General features: G+C 38.5%; 1 protein-coding gene across 2 annotated transcripts in view; it reads left to right on the plus strand.

Moving 5' to 3' along the window:
• The window catches only part of SLC49A4 (solute carrier family 49 member 4), a 76517-nt gene that overhangs the window by 4539 nt on the left and 52474 nt on the right, over positions 1 to 19504 (plus strand). For both annotated transcript variants that reach the window (XR_013987027.1, XM_081007761.1), the window contains exons 2-3: positions 8123 to 8216; positions 18469 to 18731. Coding sequence is in view for 1 of the 2 variants with exons in the window: in XM_081007761.1 (XP_080863887.1) it covers positions 8123 to 8216; positions 18469 to 18731 (357 nt within the window). In the remaining variant the exon portion in view is untranslated. The remainder of the gene's footprint in view (positions 1 to 8122; positions 8217 to 18468; positions 18732 to 19504) is intronic.

Genomic DNA, 19504 nt, shown 5'->3' on the forward strand with positions numbered 1-19504 from the left:
GTCCCCAGAATGCTTCATCAATATGGCCGCAGTTATTTGACCTTTGGAGCAGGTAATTTAATCTGCTGGAACAGAAACGCATGACTACATCCATTCTTTTTGTGTCCTCTTTCCCTAGAAGGTTTTGTGTACCTTCTCAACTTTCTTTAGTTTCCCCTTAATGTTCTGCCTAATCACAATTCAGAAAAAAAAATCTGCTGTTTAAAGGGAACAAAGGTGAACCATCTAGCACAAAATTGATGTCTATATGTCTAGTATATTGTCTGGCATTCATTGTAGTTTTCATAAAGAAGAAGATTCACAAGCAGACAGCTCTATGAATAAGTATATGTAAATGTATTTTTTAAAGAAACTTGGATTAAGAACATAAAAGTGGTGTTGCTGGAACAAGTCTAACATGTCTCCTGACAGTAGCCAGTCACATACTGTTGGAGTGCTTGCAGACAGGACACTATGCTACAGCCATATCGTGCTGTTTACCCCTAGTGATCAGAGTTAAATTGCCTATAAGCATTGGGACTTCATTTCTTTTTTTTATGTCAGCTGAATTTGTCTAATCCTCTATTTTAAAAGGCTTTCAAAGCTTATAGCCATCACAAGGAATAGCAAATTCTATATCAATTATGGGGTGAAGAAGAAATTCGTTTTGCCTGGCCTGAATTTATCTGCTGTCCATTTCTCTGCATGACCTCATCGCTGAAAGGTTCTCATAGTTATCACTATACATTAAAGATCTTTTAAGTCTTTCAGGAGTCCTAAATCTTTCAGCATACAAGCATCTCTCTTTCTGGTGGTTGACAAAAGTTGGCCAGACCAGTTATGTGAACCCAAAACAGATTTGTCATTGTGCTTTAGTGTTCAAGTAGTTTCAGAAACAGTCAGTTGTGCATTGATAGATAAATGTGAGCACATGGAAGTTAAACTTGCACTGATAGTGTTTAGATATTAGTTCACATTGTATTGCTCATATAATAAGGGAGTATGAGGAATTTAGGGGAGGAGTTGGAGCTTAGAGCACAGAAATAACGCAACTAAAGTTGAGAAAATTAGAAAGTGGTTCAGTCTATGACAGTAAAATGCAACTTATAAATATTTATCAATATAAACTCGGATAAACTTAGTAGTAATGGCCTACAGCTGCTCTTCAAGAAGGCAGCAGCAAAAAACCACACAAACAACAACCCTGGAAGGGGTTTAATAGGTTAGATCTAAAATATGTCAATAAAATTAAGGAAGTTTGTGCCCTGTCATGCCTAGCATAAGAAAAAACATGAACTTTGTTATGAAAAGGATGAATAAAATGCTAGCAGTTATGCTGAAAGTGCAGGGGTAGCAAAAATACTTTTTTGATTACTGTTAATTAATCTTTATAACATTTGAATGTCTTGTCATTCCATATCCCGAAGGCTTTGAATGAATCGCAGCATTTTAAAATTAAATGTTAAATAAATAAAGTTAAATAACTCTACACGGACGTGAAAATGTTATGTAATGGATTACATCAAATTTTGTGGAAGACATTAATTTACTTAATTTAGCAAATCTTGAAGGAAATGAGATTGAGGGTTTCTTATGAAGTAATTAACGAAGCAGTTAAATGCTAAGTATTAGTGTCTCTTCTGTGCTGAAGGTAGCTTGACATCTTGGTTTTGCAATTTTATGTTGCATTTACAGGCTGTGGCATTAAAAAATACTTTTGTTTTTATGTTACTGTGGGGAGATACTCAAATAGCTCCATGCTGATTGAGAGAGCACATTTTTGCAGATACAGGGTGCAGTCTACCTTTAATGAACACAGAGAACAATTAAAACTTCTAAAAACAGATTTAGACCGGGAAATATCTCAAAATGCTTCTGAAAGGGTTAGGCCTTCATTTGGCACTGAAAAGACCACAGAGATGGCACCTAGCTAGTACTTAATGAGAGGGAATTCTAAAGGGTACGAGCCACTAACGGCCCAATTCCTATATAGTTTGGAACAGACCTTTCCTGCAGAGTACAGTGATTGATTGGGTATACGAGGTGTGGGATAATCCTTTAGGTCAGTGTTTCCCAAACTTGGGTCTCCAGCTGTTATTGGACTACAATTCCCAGAATCCCTGAGTGCTGGTTCTGCTAGCTAGGGATGATGGGAGTTATCAAAAAACAGCTGGAGACCCATATTTGGGAAACACTGCTCCAGGTCTTGAGTATTTGGTAAGCTAAGAATATTCAATTTAGGTACAATCAATTAGCTCTAGGGCAATCATACTAATAAGGAAATTCAAGGGATTTTATTTTGCACAGGAGTATTAAACACATTTTAAAATCAATTTTTGAGGGGAAATGCAGTACCATGAAGCCCAACATACAAATTATCTATTGATGACAAGAATAGAAACTAATTGGAAGAAGGATAAATTGAGATATCTCCAATTCCCATCCTTTAGGATTTAATAATGGTACCATAAATAGTAGCTCAATTTCTTGGATCTTTGCAGCATAATCAGCAGATTGACTTCTTGATTTTGAGAAGTAAATATGCTCAGTCGACAGTTTGTTCTTGAGTGGTGGACCCAAAGCTTCTCACCATTCAGAAATAGTGAGGGGATATTTTTGAGCTATACACTAGAGTAATTTGACCTTAAATTTAGTAAATGTGGCATTTTATTCTAAAACACTTGATCATTACTAGAAATATTAAGACCTACATGAATTAAACATAATGTATGTGTTTAAAGATTAGTACTGAAAGTTACTATTTCAGAACCTGTTTAGATCTCCAGTCCAGCAGATCCCAAGCAGTTTCAATATCCGGGCTAAGGGAAATTTATGTAATTTAAAATATTCTATACTGTTTTTCTTAAAGAAAAAAACCAACATAGTGTACACAAGGACACAGTATCAGATAGATCACGCAAAATAAAAATAATCAGTAAATCCAACAGCAACAGAAATAATCAGTTAGCCATTACTGATCAACCAGTTGGATCTCATCTCGACCATGAACTCATTTGGTGGCATTAAGTGGGGAACTTGTGGCCCTCCAGATATTGCCAGACTGCAGCTCTGACCAACAGCTATGCTGCCTGGGACTGATGGAGTCCAACAACATATTGAGGGCCACAGATTTCTGACACTTGAATTATTGAGAGAATGTTACGTGAAGTGCTTTGATCACTCAAAAACTCCACGTGGGTATGAAGTATTCATTATCACTCACTTGGATATTTATATTCTGTTTGCAATGAAGGCAGTGTAGAAAAGAAAATCAGCTCAGGAACCACACCAGATTACACTGCACATAGATGTGTGCATTTGTCGGGGTGGGGGGAGAGATTGGTAATGTATGAAGAGCTGCTGGTATGTTATGAAGTAATCTCATGTGCTTTTCTTTTACAGTTGTAGCTTCCTTAACTGATAGTTCAGCTTCCTCAAAACTGTTCTCAACCCCTAAAACTGAGCACTATTCTGTTTTCTTCCTCCTCTCTTGCAATGTTTGAGCCTATATCTGATCAGCATCTAGGACAGAGTGTTTTGAAAGTAAAATATATGCTTTTAGGGAACAGCTCCTTTAATTTGTTGATAATTGCAAGCGTAGATATTATCTCCGTTCCTTTGACATCATACCCGTGGTTTGTTTATATACTCTTTCATTGGTGATTTCAGGTGAGTTGTCAAAAATAAAATAATAAATACATATAAGACAGACAGATAACATAGAAACTGAAGAGTGTAAAGTACTGGAGATGGTCATAATGTTTTAAGTGCCTACATAAATGTTTTTGCCTGGTGTCTAAAAGACAGCAAAGTTGGTGTCAGGCATACCTCCCTGAGGGAGGGCATTATATTTACATGCCTGTTACCCATAATTAATGCTAACAAAAGTTCTCTCTGTTAGAGTTTACAAACCTGCTTCAGATACAGCAGTTCATACTCCCTTTATTTGCCAGCCTTAAGGTCTTCTGAGTGTTGGAAGACCCAGGACAGACAAAAGAAATACTTCTTCACACAGTGTTTAATTAAACAATAGGATTCACTCTCCCCAAAAGTAGTGGTGGCAATGAGAATTGGGCATACATGGAGGTTAGTGGCTGTTAGTCATGATGGCAGTGTTCTGCCTCTGTGTACCATTTGCTAGGAATCGCAAGTGGGGAAAGCGCTGTTACACTTAGGACCTTTTTGTGAGCATCCTGTAGTCATCCGGTTGATTACTGCAAGAGCTGGATGCTGAACTAGATGTACCAGCTCTGCTTTTCATCTAATGACCATGCCAGCAAGCTTGAAGGAAAGATGTGTTGACTGTGCTCAAGAGAGAGATTTGAAGAGTAGTTGCAGATTGAAACTATGAGTATTTTGAAGGAAGGGATGATTTACGTTTCAATAAACCTTCAAGGAGCATCTCCTTTCCAGCCCATAGTGACTCAGCCTGAGTTGTTTGCAGTGGCAAATTGTCACATTGTGAGAGAAAGAAACAAAAGCAGAAGTGAAGTAACTAGATGTACCAGATGTACTAGATGTAACTAGCAGCAAATGTAAAAATAGGGTGTTTTGGTGTGGTTGCTTCACTTGTTTCCTCAATTCACCATGCCACCCAGTATGCCATCTTGCTTTCTCCAAGGCACTGTCTGTTTCTTAAGGGAGATACCGCATTTTCATTACTCAGTGGACATGTTCATGGTACTGTCAGATTGAATAAGCTACTGAAAATTTATTGATGTTCTGTCCAGCTGAGAAGCAGGATATTAAAACTTAAAAGACTTAGAAATATAATAGATTTTATTGAAAATAATAAAAGTTGTTCTGAATTTAGCATTTTGGTCGTACTGCTTAATTCTGTCTTCATTATCCATGCATATAAATTTTGTAGTCTAGGAGCTAATCTTTCAACAGACTTATTGCGTGTTTTATAGGCTGCAGGTCTCCACTATGATTAGCACAGTGGTACCTCGGGTTAAGTACTTAATTCGTTCCGGAGGTCCGTTCTTAACCTGAAACTGTTCTTAACCTGAAGCACCACTTTAGCTAATGGGGCCTCCTGCCGCGCCACTGGAGCCCGATTTCTGTTCTTATCCTGAAGCAAAGTTCTTTACCTGAAGCACTATTTCTGGGTTAGTGGAGTGTGTAACGTGAAGCGTATGTAACCTGAAGCGTATGTAACCCGAGGTACCACTGTATATCCAAAGGCTGCTGATGTTTGGTTGATGAACAAGACAAGCACCAGTGCTAGTAAATGTTTTTGCGTTTGTATAGTTGTAGGTTCTCTTAACATATACATGACAGCCCTTTAGATATTTGAAGATGGTTATCATATTTCCCCTCAACACAGTGAGATGAACTGTTGATTCAACAAAACATGGTACACAAACATGCATATGGCTTTTGAGGAGCTAGCTATATGTTGTGCAAAATTGCATAGAGTCTTGATCCCACTATTTAAAGAAAGACACAGACTCTTTTTGTGGGGGGATTTGATGGAAGTGGTGTGGGAAGGGATGCTTAACCCTTCCCTACCTGCTCTTTTGACTTGGGTCTCCTAGCTTTTCCCACATGGAGTTAAAGATGTATATTTACCTGCATTTAGAATCCTGGATGGTGAGAAGCCACCCAAAGCCCCACCTCCATCGGTTTATTTTATTTTTTAAAAAATGACATGAGTGCTTCATCATACATATTTGTGTGTTATGTGTCTCTTACTCCAGAATTGGGCATGATCCAGTCCACTGTGGGTACATTGCCCATATTGAGCACCGTTGACAGTATCCAGAGGGAGAGCTAGATGTGAATATGGAGAAAATGCAGAGATTTCCTATTCACTCTGAATTTCCATAGTGCTGCATTTACACACTTTTTGTGCGTTTACAGGTAGATGGTGGGTGGGAAACAGGGCTCCATTGAGACTATGTGAGTACTATGTGGGTGTTACACCCACAATGGACCAGATCAAGCTCCTAAAATTTAGGCCACCACATCAAATATTTTAAGTTCAAATTGTAAACTTTATGTTGGAAAAAAGTAAAGCTATAACTTTACAAAGATAATCTTATTTTTGAATTTCTGTTTGGTCCGCTGTTTGCCCTCAAGACCTTCAGCAGTAATGCAGCCACCCTTTATAGAGTATAATATTAGTGCAGCATCTCCAGCCAGCCCTCTGTGACCTTTATGCTTTATCACCTTAATCAAGCTACCTGCTTGACATTTTTAAAAGAAGATTTTTTCTCTTCTTGGCAGTTCTTGATGTGTATGGCATTATTCTTTAACTTTAGATAATTTCCTAGGAATACGTGCATATTAAGAAGATACAAAAGGTCGGCGAAATCGTGAGCGCTATTCAAAGCCCTTCAGAGTATTGCATTATAATTTGTAGCTCAAAAACCAAATGGTTTGCGCTAAAGTGCTGCAGCTGGAAAAATAGTCAAATCCATCATTTGATCCTGATCCATGAGTCTCTTATCTATGATTCATAAATTTTGTACAGGCTTGGTAGCCAGTTAAAATTTGTGCTAAAGGTGGGGAGCAGGATCTTGATTGTGATGTCACACTGAGTGCTGCACTACGGGAACCAGTCTTTCCCTGGACAGCTTCAAGCTGAGAGTGGTGGACTGTGGTTCATTTTTGTTTTTCTGGTCTTCTGAGAGGCTCAAAAAGTAGCAAGAGATTTCACTTATTCAATGTGAAGTTTGCAATATCTCTTCTGTGCTTAGAGAAAGGAGAGGGGGAAGGTGCAAGGCATTGCACTGTCTCTAAAAAGGATTGCAAAGCAGTGAGGCATATTGTCACTTTTCAGTCCTTCAATCCGTGTGAAGTCTGAGCAGCGTGAAGTCTGGTAGGAGGTCTTGCAGGAAAAATATGTGCTTGTCAATGGTGAGCTGGCAACCATTCTCACATTTTTATCATGTGAACTCAACATTAAATATAATAAATAAGTTAATTGTGTACTGCATCTATAAAAATCAGTTCCCAGCATCATGGGACTCGGGACTCTCAAGGGAGCTTCGCATTCTTGCCTCTTACATTCCACACGGTCAGTTTCATGAAAGGCATTTTGCTAGTAATAAATTGGTGATGGAGACTATGTGTGAACTCAACCTAAAACGGCCAACAGAATATTCAGAAGAAAAACATGTAGTATTAAACAAGTGATTCCTCTGAGGAAGAAGAAATCTCTTGATTTATGGCAATAGAACATTCTGCAAAACTCAAAACTGGCCGAAACATATAAATACTTTTTCTTGAGGGCTTAATATTGGGCTCCATTCCTAATACTTTGTTCCCTGTTGTCTGGGATCTGTATCTGCTACAGTGTGTATGTATCCGCTCTCTGGATCAGCAACAGGAATTCTGTCATAAGGAATATATTAGTATATTTATTCATATGAAGTTATAGCAGTCTTAATAAAGATCTTTATCCGACCACATGTTATTCTTCAATAGCACACATGTAGAGAAGATATAAACATCCATTAAATGCCAATGTAGTATTTTAAAAACGCTGGATGCAGCAACTGGCAATTGGACCTGAACACTGCAGTCTTTGCTGCATTTTTTGCAGTATCGCAAATAAGCAAATTCTTTCAATGTAGTAGCCATATTTATTTCAGGATTAGATTTAAGACTCCACTTTGAAAAACAAACAGGAAGGGAAAACGTTAACTATTTCAGAAAAGGAAATGATATGCATCCACTTCTCCTTTTTATACATGAGACGAGATAAATCATTCAGATTTGGCACGTGAATTACCTGTCCAGTAATTCCTTGCAGCTGTGGGAGGTCTGATGTGCATACAGAGCTCTGACCCCTTACCACAGCTTCCCCTCCGCTTTCAGTAACATCTCTGTGTAGAAGACATGCCTATGTAGAGCTGCCCTCTCTTTCAAAATGATTGGAGAAGGCTGTTTATTTAGGTGCCTTGGGTGTTTAAGTCTGGATAGGAGTGTCGGCTGAAATTTTAGTTAAGCATGCAAACATTAGCACTGTTTTTAAAAGTTCTTACTCTGTTAATATCTGTCTATGTTTGTTTTACATATCCTGTAAGATGCACTTCCTCAAAAGGAGGGTTACTTTTGTAATTGCTACTTTTTATGTCACTTGTTTGGATACGCCTGTGTTTTCCTTGTAAAATTGCTATTCTTTTCCATTTAGGCCTCAGGGTAACTATGTTGCTGACATCATCCCTCATGGTGGTAGGAGCTGGCCTGAGATGTGTTCCTGTATCAGACCAAGAAACAAGGAAATGGTGAGAGGTTTATTATTTGTTCTTTAGTGGCTGGGAAGGGGGACCTTTCCAAATTATCTTGTATCAGTAGGATACAAGGGTTTTACTGTGAAGACTGTGGTGTAGCTAAAGCATATCTGGTGACGCATAACCATTGCGATAACCGGTAGCAGTTGAAAGATGTTGAAGTAGCCTAGTTGAAGACATTCTGCAGTTTAAATCTAGTTTTCTGCCACGGAAAGCTACATGAGAAAAATCCCATAAAACCATTCTAATGGCATTTTTCCCCTTAGGGCTGAATAAGATTATTTGTGAGATACAGTACTATATGTAGCATGCAGCTACTAGACTGTGTTTCAGTCACACAGGAGGGGAGAGACACCCCCCCTCCCACCCCATGTGCTACCTTCTAGATAAGGACCACCCCCTTTCCTGACCACCAGATATTCTGAGATTTGAAAGGGTTATGAAGACTGGCCTCTTAACCACCTTCTGCCTCAGATGCTCTAATTTTGCAAGCTGTTAGGTCATGCCCACAATACTGTGGTTCACCAGCAATCGAAATAAAACTTGAAGGAATTTGTCATGGTTTAAACACAACAAAAGAATGAATATGTAGCTCTGCATGTGTGAGGACCATTAAAATATATTTTCTGACTCCCAAGTGTCTAGAGCAGGTAAAAAACAACCAAAATCAGATTGTAATTGCCTTGTGGTCCCCAGATCATACCCCTGGTTATAGTAGAACTGATTCTACATTCATGAGACTCGCTTCCACCATTGTCACTGCCAATATGAAACTCACCCAGACTCAAAAACAGTAAATAACAACAACAACACCACAACAACAACCAACAACAACAACAACAATGTAGTGTTTATCTGTGCAGGATAGTTTGAAAATGGGATATTTAAACATTCTGCAAAAAATAATAATTAATCTGATATAGTAAAATCAGCTTAAGTCCAAAGTGGAACATAGAACTTTGCTCACAAGGAAAGGGGCACATCACATTAGAAAGGCCAGATGGTGTTTGCTCAAATATGAGATATGTATGTGCTTTTATTTGTAGAACAAAAAAAAGTTTATTAAATAGTCCACCACAACTCCTCACAATTTTCAAGTGGTTTGCGAGAGTCTGATGGGGAACTGCTCAAGGGCAGAGCTCTAGGTTTCGCAAGGCAACTCAAAAGAGACATAGCTATGGCTGTAGTTGTAGCCACAACACTAGTTGTGTCCTACATTCTAGGTTACTCCTCATTCGTCCTTTCTAAAATGTTAACATTTCCACTTCTTTTAAAAAGTAGCTTTCCAGGACTCTGTTTATTTAAAAAAATTGTCAGGTAACTTTTGTGCAAGGCATAGAAACCAAGTAGGATATTGGAAGGGCTTCCAGCGAGCAGGGACTTGACAGATGGTGCAATTTTCTGCCCTCTGTATACTCCCTCTATCATTTTCTTTCCAGACCTTTTTGCAAAATGCTTTGTTTATAGTGCTGGATATGCAGCAAATCCACATGTGTGTTGCATCCAATAATATAAACAAAACTTATTTATTTTGGAAAAAAATTAATGTGTGTTTTCCAGAATTGCATTTTGTAGGGAATTTCTTCTATCTCTGATTCTATAAGCATATTATATTGTCATTTATTTCCCTTCTGCCTTACTATCAGTACAATTATTCACTCTATATCTGCAGAGCTTCCCCTCCCTCTTTGTAGTGCAACTACAGAGCCAGAATGTGCATTCTGTGTGTCAATCATTCAACATGTCTCACCACTGTGGTTTGGTTTTGACCCTTTTGAAAATATATAAATTGTGATAGCTCTGTGAAACTAAAAATGTGAACATTAGTTGTTCCTTTGATGCTTACGGTAGGCTTTCAAAAGAAATGATGCTGTGTCTTATGTGTTATTGAGTATTATGAAGTTTATGCCATGTTTACAGTTACATTCCTTTCCCCCTCAAGTCTCCTTCAAAAATATTTGAACTTATAACTTGAGCTTTTGGGCTTGGTTAGGATCTGAATAAGTTTTGTGTGCTTAACAAGGTCATTTAGAAAGAATAGTGCACTTAGCTTGATTGTATTTACCTACAAAAGGAACATAAAGTATTATCCGAGGGCAAGATCATCTTTTTTATGGATATTTGCCAAGCATTTGTCATCTTTCTGAGTGAAATAAGCAGCTTAGTATAAAACAATAATGTCTTAATGACCTATTGATTGTTTTAGGGTTGGGCTGCAGTGTGAGATTTAATTAATTTTGTTTTTAAAGCACTTTGAAGTTGGGACCAACATACCCACTGAAGTTCAAAGTATTAATAATTTTATTATTTGTGGGCAGCATGCAGTGCATTGGGTTACTTTCCCTCATATAAAAATCAATAAAACAATTGGCAGAAAAACCCTGTTCACATGCCAAGTTCCTGTGAGGAAAGGAAACTGTTGGGCTGCCAGCATCTATATACTTAGCAATGAGTAATAAACCTTCAAGGGAAGCTATTTTGTAATGGGATTTGTAGGGGGGGGGGGCATTAGGCAAGAGTGCTTAGTAGTTGGACCAAATTTTAAACAGGCCATTTGATCCAGCTTGAGAAGTCCTAATGAATTGATTGTTCTTGCAGAAGTCATGCAATTTAAGATTTAGACCTGATAATTTAGGATGTGCCCTCTGGATGGTGGGTTTCTGGCTCAGTCGCAGTTCTCCGTGACATAAAATTCTTGGAAAGAATGTGCCTTTGATTATGTTGGGAGTGTGAGAGTTCTCAATATTTTGGCCATTTTAACTAGTCTTAGCACTCCAAAGAGTTAGACAAGAGTTATCTATACACCCCCATTTGCTTTGCATCCAATGCACTCCAACCACTGAGAAGTGGTGTACACACAATGTTACTCACAGTCTATATTTATCCTGTATTTGTCCTGTTGTTTCTTAGGAATACTGCTCTTCCTGTATTCAGATTCTACCACACTTGGAACCACTCTTCCACAACTTTGATTTATTTTGCTAAATGCCCAGTGTATCTGCAAACTGTGGCACTATCTTCCACAGCACACTGACACAACAATCTCAGCAGATGCAATAACTGTTTCAAGCGCTTCCAATAAGGTCCTCAGCTATGTAGACATTACTATTATGAAACACAGCTAATTATTTCTTTTTATCAATTCAGATTGAATTTGGTTCGCTGAAAAATGCATCAAAATTTAGTAAGCTTGGAGAGGGAGGAGAGGAAGAACCAGATGGCTCAGCTGTAGAGTGCTCTTGTCTTCAGGCGTGGATAGCCATTGTTGGGGTTTCACTGGTCAATGGAAATCCGTTATTTTTCCCCCAGCTGTTTTTCCATCCAATTTCAAACCGTAGTTTATGAAGGTGGCTTGCTTTTCCACTAACCATAGTTAATATTAACCAGAAGAAATTGCAGTTAACTTAAAATGAAGCGGAAGCTTCCAATCTTCTCCTTGCAGCTGTGTCAGGAGAGGGAAGTGTGGAAGCCTGGGTGGGAAGCTAGGCCTATTCTTACTATGTTTGAATGCAGCCATTTTATCTTTTAATGGCTACAATTGGATTCATTAGTCCGCTCGTGCCATTGATGAGAAATCATTCACTGCTAAATCTCTTTGCTGCATCTGGTTAGTATCAGAGTAAGAGCCCATACCAGCCTTCTGCAGCCTGGTGCTTTCCTGATCTTGTGAGACCCCATAAGCCCCAGCCAGCATGGCCAGCGGTCAGTAATGAGTTACACACCAAAACATTTTGGAGAGTACTAGGTTGGGGCTGGCTTGGCCTACAACCTCACTGTGTCTGTTTGTTTTGTGTGCTGCTTTTTTTTAAAGTGTGGCTTTATGGAAGAAAACCATCATGTTGAAACGGGTTGTTTTTGTTTTCTTCTTCTTGTTTTTTTAACATGTTCCCTGCAAGCTTCAATTCTGTTTGCTCCTCTATTTCAAACTTTGACCGACGAAACATTCTCAAGTGTCTGACAGCTGTGATGGCTGTGCAATAACACGGCATTATGATGTGACGATCTGAGAGAATATGTCGCTGTACTGTCAGGGGTCTTGCTGCATCGTTATATTGTTGCCTTTAAACTGTCAGGATGTCTGACAGAGATGCCATTGTCTTGGCTTGGTATTGCAGTGTTCGTTTCATTGCAAATTTTTGACTCTTGCTTGGCAGGCTTTCAGTAAAAAAAAGTTTCACAATAATGAGATTCCCCCCCCACCCCCGGTCCATTTCATAAAAAATGGAAGTCCATTGTGTTTCAGAATCCTTATACTTTTCTTTAAAACAATAGCAGCAAGAAACAAACCGACCCCAAAGATGAGTGAGAGGATCTAGCCAAGTTCAGCGTCAAAACTACTCCAGACTCATGTTGGATGCTTTCATATTTCCTCTTTCTTTTCTAGCTAGGAGCAGTTCCTATATCAAGCCACAGTGTCTTAGTTAGAAGAGCCTATTAGCTTCACTTATTTCTCTGCTTTCTCCCTGAGATGTGTCTTATTTTATTTTTAGTAGTATTATTAAGCAAAATCATTCACACTCTACCCATATTGTATTAGGTGATTACATAACATTGAAAATGAAGCCAGATATACAAGCTAAATACAGATTTAGCAAGGGGAAAACCTTTGCATTACAAATATATCATTTAGCAATGATAACTTGGCAGCGCATCTGTTTGTATGGATTTGTATAGAACAAAACACTTCTACATAAATATCAGTAGGTGGAAATGCTAGTTTCTGTAAAAACAAACAAACCCTTTATTTTTCAGCTACATGTGAATATATGGCCATCTCTGGACCGAGATAGCCTGACCCTTGTCCATGTGCTGGCAACCCCCAGATTGGATTACTATTGGATTAATATTATGTTTTTCAAAAGAGGGGGTAGTTTTATGTCATCCATTTTCATATATATTATATTCGCCAATACTTTGAAAAGCTTGTTTGATTCTTTAGTGGGATTTAGTTCCAGTAGTCTTGTTTGCTAGTTTGTGCAGTAGCTAAATATGCTCATTGGGTTGTATCCATTGGGTCTATCTGCTGATGGAGAGAATCTGTTAGTGAAAGGAGGGGAAGCAATTGATAGCAATTTCTGCCCTCTCCAGCTGCAGCTCCTGCTCCTAAATCTCCTCCAAATGGTTGGGGAATCATCTAGAGGGGCATTGGTGAGTGATAATATTTTATAACATACTGATTTTAAAGAGACCCCCCCCCTTGGGGTGCTACACACTGTAATCTATATGTAATTATGTTTGGTTACAAATGTTTGGCCACCGAAGAGGAAGTTGCTAAAATACATGTGGTTCATTCATCTAAGGAGTGAACCCCTTTTTTTAAATGTTGCATTTGGCCTATATACAGAATATAGGAATGCTTTCTTAACACTGGTATGTAGTATATATGACACATGGAATATGAAATAATTATTTTCATGTTTGTAAACTCACCATTGAGGATTTTACATTGACCTTGTCTTTTTGCAGTTGGATTGTGTTAAGGAGAGCAGAACTGTTTTCTGTTTTCATTTAAACACAGTCACAGCAGTTCCCCTTTTGAAGGTAAACTTGCTTGCCCAATTACTAGCTCAAAGGAAAGTTAATGCAAATTAATTCTAACTTCAAGATTTTGATTTGGCCACAAAGCTTATTTTTTAAAAAAATCAAAAAATCAGGTGTTCTAGTTTGGCTTTCACAAACTTTAGTCTTGAGGCAAAGGATAAGTAATTGATTATTTCATAACCCCCTCTGTTGAAATGTTCTTCTTATTTTCTTTCATAGTTTTGGTTTCAGGCTTGTTATGAAAAGCTTCATACTCTTAGATTGAACTCTCAGAGTTCACTATGTTGCTTGGTACCTGAAAATAATTAGCTGAATATTGGAAAAGTAATGTATAAACCTGAGCACAGAGTATAGAAATCGATCAAAATACATCTCTTACCTTAGCCAGTCTTAAAAATGCTTTCCTATCGGTCCAAGTGCGGAACAAAATTGTCTTGCTCTTCTCATCTTTCATACAAAAGACATCTTGCATTACAGAATCAAACTTAAATTACAGTATTAGGCAGTGAGGGAAAATGCAGTTGCTCTTTGCTCCTTCTGGATAACAGAAACAAGAAGAAAATGGGGAAATAACGGGAACAAATGTTTCTAATCTCAGAGCAATTTTTAGAACAGATGATGGTTTGTAAGAAAGAGTTCCGATAGTCCTTTCAGGCTGAAATCTGCTGCAGTGATAACAAGACACCATAAAAAAAAGCAAAATGCACTGATACTGTTGTGTTCATATTTTTCTGTCAGCTATATTAGCTGCTACAAATTTGTCTTCTAGAATAGTAGTAGATTACTCCATACATTGAACCATATCGTGGGTATCTCCTATCTGTCCGTCTCTAGGAAGATAAGGTGGAGATACACAAAAACCCCCAATGAAAAGTGGCTTAATTCTGACAGAGTTCATAAATCAGTGAATTAATACAAGTATGTGGTAGAGAGATTTCAACAAGGCTTCTGGTTTTGCTATTTGGAATGTATAAAGGCAGTAAATGCTGGGAAATGAAGAGGACAGATTGTCGGTGGTTGGAAGTGTTTACTTCAGACCTCTTCCAAAGTGAATTAATAATAATAACAATAATAATAATTTATTTGTATCCCGCCCTCCCCGGCCGAGGTCGGGCTAAGAGCCGCTAACATAATTAGGTTACTGACTTATCACCTAGCTTATACATCCCTCCATGGCGTCCACTTTTATAGAGTGAAGGAAAATATAATAAGACAAACCTGCAAAACAAGTGAAAAAAAGATGCTTACTAGTGCTCCAGAACTGGTCTGTGACCGTAATAATAAAATTTATTTTATTTACTACTGCTAAAAATTACTTTGCTTTTCAAAATGATCCTCCATGTCACACAACTTGAATAATGGATCTGCTAAATTACCCACTGGGAATTGTTACACACCCCGAGGTGAACAGCTAACTTGGGGGGCTGCTTCAGACAGAGTGTAGAAACTGGGAATCTAAGGCTGCAATCCCGTATCATTTTACCAAAAGTAAGGCCCACTGAACTTAGCAGGACTTACTTCTGAATAAGCTGCGTAGGATTGAGCTCCACATATTTCAAGATGTTTGTTTGTTTGTTTTGTTCCTGCTCTTTAGGCAAAAGGGACAGGGAGGGGATGGAGAAAAAAGCAAATTTTGACACCAATTCTTAAATAGTAGTTCTTATAATGACCAGCTGGTATTGGAACAGCTCAGAGGTAGGAGGCATGTGATGGAGCTGGTCTTTTGGCAGAGCAAGCTGATCATTCAGGGTGGAATGAACCCTGTTTCCAATCTCCTCATCATCATGCATGCCTGCCTGCAAAATATCTGTGCCAAAAGCATTATTTGGCAATCCAGCAGATGGCAGCCCTATATATACTTATTTACAAATTCAGTTTTTATCTTGCACCTTCAAGGTCCAAGAATTACCAGGTCAACTAACAGACAGTATAAGAGAATAAAAGGAAACAACAGCAATATGTCATTAAAAAGCATTGTGGGGAAGGGAATTCTCATCTGGTACCAAGCAATCTTCCAAAGGCACGAAAGCAGTACCAAAAAACGCCAGTCACCATCTGCTGCACGTCAGAAGGCAGGGTATCATCTTAGATGATGATCTTAGTGAGCAGGCAGACTTACGATACGATACGATACGATATCTTTATTGTCATTGCCCCTTGCGGAACAATGAAATTGAAAAACTACATAAAACTTGTATGAGAGAAAGCACTCCAATAAATATATTGGTACCAAACCCTGTGTAGGGCTTTAATAGGTTAATGCCGGCTCTTTTAATTGAGTTCAGAAACTAACTGAGAAACTAATGAAGATATTTCAGTACAGGTAATGGTGTCGCAGTTTCCACTCTTAGCATCCTTGGGCCACTCTAGTTGTGAGTACAACAGGGTCATTGCATTTTAAAGCCAGGGTAGTACAAGTCATTAAATGCCTTGGAATCATTTAATCAATCACAAAATCAGTAAAGGCTGTTAAAAGGGGCAACTAGTTTGGTCCAGTGAAATGAACTAATGTATGTGTTGAGTAGAATTAAGTATGAAAGTCCTGCATTTAAATACCATGTCTATTTCATGCTGTAGCCACAAGGGTAGATGAGAGAGGAAAACGTTTGGTGTTCCACTTTAGACAGCAAAACATATTTGGGAGGGAGAGAGGGAGACCTACTGCTTTTAGAGGCAGCAATATGTTGACCGTAGCATGGCTGAGAAGATGTATGGCCGGGGGGCGGGGAGGGCAGCAAGTTCTGTTTTGGGTTTCTGACAACAGTCCACTTGGTAGAAGCAGCAACTTTCTTTTATTACTTCCCTCTTACTTCCTCCCGCCCCCTTTCTAATCAGAGAGAGAGAGTGACTTGCTGCACAACTGTCATCTTCTCAAAGTGTCTGCCTTTTCTATTTGTTACTATGTTAAGCAGTCACGTACCTTATTATTTAACATTGTGGAAACAGTGACAATTGAGGCTCTTCGGCATGTCATTCTCATTGTCTTTGTTGATTATAATGTTTTGATGGAAGGCTTTGGAACTTTACAATCTGCTGTTTTCCCCATATGTAACCCTTTCTCTCTTTTGTTTATACATAGTGTCAGTGAAAATTACTTTTGCAGCTTGCATAAACTGGATAATACAGCTTCATGCATCCATCATGCTGTGATTCCAGTTTGCACATACAACGCAATCTGAGTTCTGTTTTCACTGTCCCAATGTGTGTGGCAGTATCTGAGGTGATTTCTTCGTAACAGATTTCCCTAGTACAAAATAACAGAGCAATTCCAGATATCAGTCCGAAGTGATTTTGCTAATTTATGTTTTGTTTCTATAAATGATTACTGAAATGCATACATCCACCTCAATCCACCTCAATATAGAGCAGATAATGAATTCAACTGTATGTTGTTCATCTTCTTGGGGAATTTACATTAGAGAGGAGATAATTGACTACATTGGAAGCAGACCAGTATGTCTGTCCCTGCAAAAGTATGGTCATTGTTTAATTATTTGCTGAGTGTTTGGGAGCTTAGTTTTGCGTATTGCCAAGAAGGAGCATATGGCTGCCTAACACTGCATTGGCATGTTATTTCAGTGACAACAAGGCTGGAGAGATTGTATGGCCTCTGGAATTGTATATCAAAGGCGTTAGATTGTATAATTGTGCAAAGTTATTAATCTTCGTTTACAACAGAACTCTTAGCCTTCAGTATGTATGTCACAGCATAATGATAGATTCCCACTCTTTCTCCTCTGATATCTTTTTTTAAGTTTTGTTGTGAAATCCTTAATTACCTTAATGTCCCCCCCCCAAATAATAAATAAAAAGGAATTGACATGTTCATCAAACTTAAAGAACACACACGCCTGACAGTGCCTTGTACTTAAACACTACATCATAAAACCTTAATGTTTTGTCAGATTTTCTGTTCTGTAAATTCTAAACAGATTCAATGCTGGGAGAGATTTAATAGCAGCTATGCAATCTTTTTTTGACAGTTCAGTATTTTTACTAAAAAGTTGGTATGTGTCTTCCCCTCCTCCTCCTGCAATTATTCGAGTACGAATGACATATGCAGAAATAACAAAGTTGCCTAGACTTTCCATACCCCAAGGACAGCTGCCTCTTCATAAAAAGTATTTTGACTTCTTTGTGTGAAGGCTGCTGGGTTTATTTGAGAGAACCCAAATAATACAACAGCTTCTTACCAGCATATAGTAGTTTCCCCACTGAATGTCATTGGTTAATATTGACAAATGCCATTGCATTTCAAGTTGCATTTTAGAAAAAGGAGTATAGGAAAATCTAACTCTTCTCAGTTTGTATTACAGAATGTTTTTAGCCTGCTGAGAAATTACTTATGTATCAAGGAGACTGCACCAAATCAACTAATCTTACCCAATTAACTTTAAAATATTGGTACCATAATCTGTTAGGTAAACAAATTTAATCTCTTAGATTTTTACCAACATTAGTAACTAATTAGTCATAGTTGACATTGACCCCACTCCTTCACCTGACTCATCTGGCACGTGGAGAGGATTTGGGGCAAAGGAAGAGGCAGATTCTGCTTTCGTTCCATGTCTTGGAAATGCTCAGCAGCAGCGACAGTATCTCACAGTTGTCTCCAGGTGTGGTATGAAGGGAGAAACTGACCGCCACCCACAGTGGTAGCTTTGTGCCTGGCCAGTAAATGTCTTGTGTTGTGCTTTCTCCCTAGGCTGATCCACGGAGGACAGCTGTTGAATGGATTGGCAGGCCCTACTGTCACTAGCGCTGCTCCATTCCTCTCCACTACATGGTTTTCACCAGATGAGCGTGCCACCGCCACAGCTGTTGCATCATTGATTGGTTACCTTGGTGGAGCATGCGCTTTTTTAGTAGGACCCTTCGTGGTTCCAGGACCGAATGGCACATCCACAGTTGCACCTGGAAGCAGCCCGGAGCATATCAAAGACCGCATTGAGGCTGTGTTGTACGCAGGTATCGCAGAAGTAATTTCACACTTAATTTCATAATGTGCATCCATTAGGAGTTTGCTGGTGCCCTCTAGTGACTCATCTGAAAATAAATCTCCATGACTGTGAGCTCTAGAATGATTTGCCCTTAATTGTAGGAGCCAAACACTGGTTGTGGGGTGTGTAGCTGTTGAGCTTACTGTTGCCTTGAATATCGCCAGTCATTCCAGAGGTAATACCTCTTTCAGACTTCCCAAGCCAGGCAGTTCCTCCAGCAAACATTTCATGAGATGGTTTAGTTCTGCTTTTTTCAATAACAGTTTTTCATAAGTCAGTAAAGTCCAGAATTAACTGCTTTCCTCTGTAAATCATTTTTAAGTTACCTTCAAAATATTTTTATTTTTATGTAGATTTTTGTCTACATAAAAATGGTAGGAAACTGCTTTATCACAGTAAATAGTTGTGTTAGACCCCATCATTTATTTTAGCCCAAACACAAATGCCTTAAACTGATTTTCACGAAATTCAAAATGCTGTCTCCGAATACATTGGTCATGCAACTTTTTCAGGAATTACATTGTGAGCAGAGTTTAGCAGAATTTTAGGATCCTGATCATGAAAAGAAGAATTGCTTTGATCTTGGATTTAAGAAGAAATGCAAAATAAAATCTTTAATAAACAAATGTGAATGGCCAATTCAAACTTAATTTGTTTTGGTGTCAGTGTTCACAGCTATCTTCCAGGGGTCAATAATTGAGCACAATTTGTTCCATTTTGGCTCCACTAGGCAGAAATTGC

Source organism: Podarcis pityusensis (assembly GCF_964106645.2).
Source record: "Podarcis pityusensis genome assembly, chromosome: 1".
Taxonomy (NCBI): domain Eukaryota; kingdom Metazoa; phylum Chordata; class Lepidosauria; order Squamata; family Lacertidae; genus Podarcis; species Podarcis pityusensis.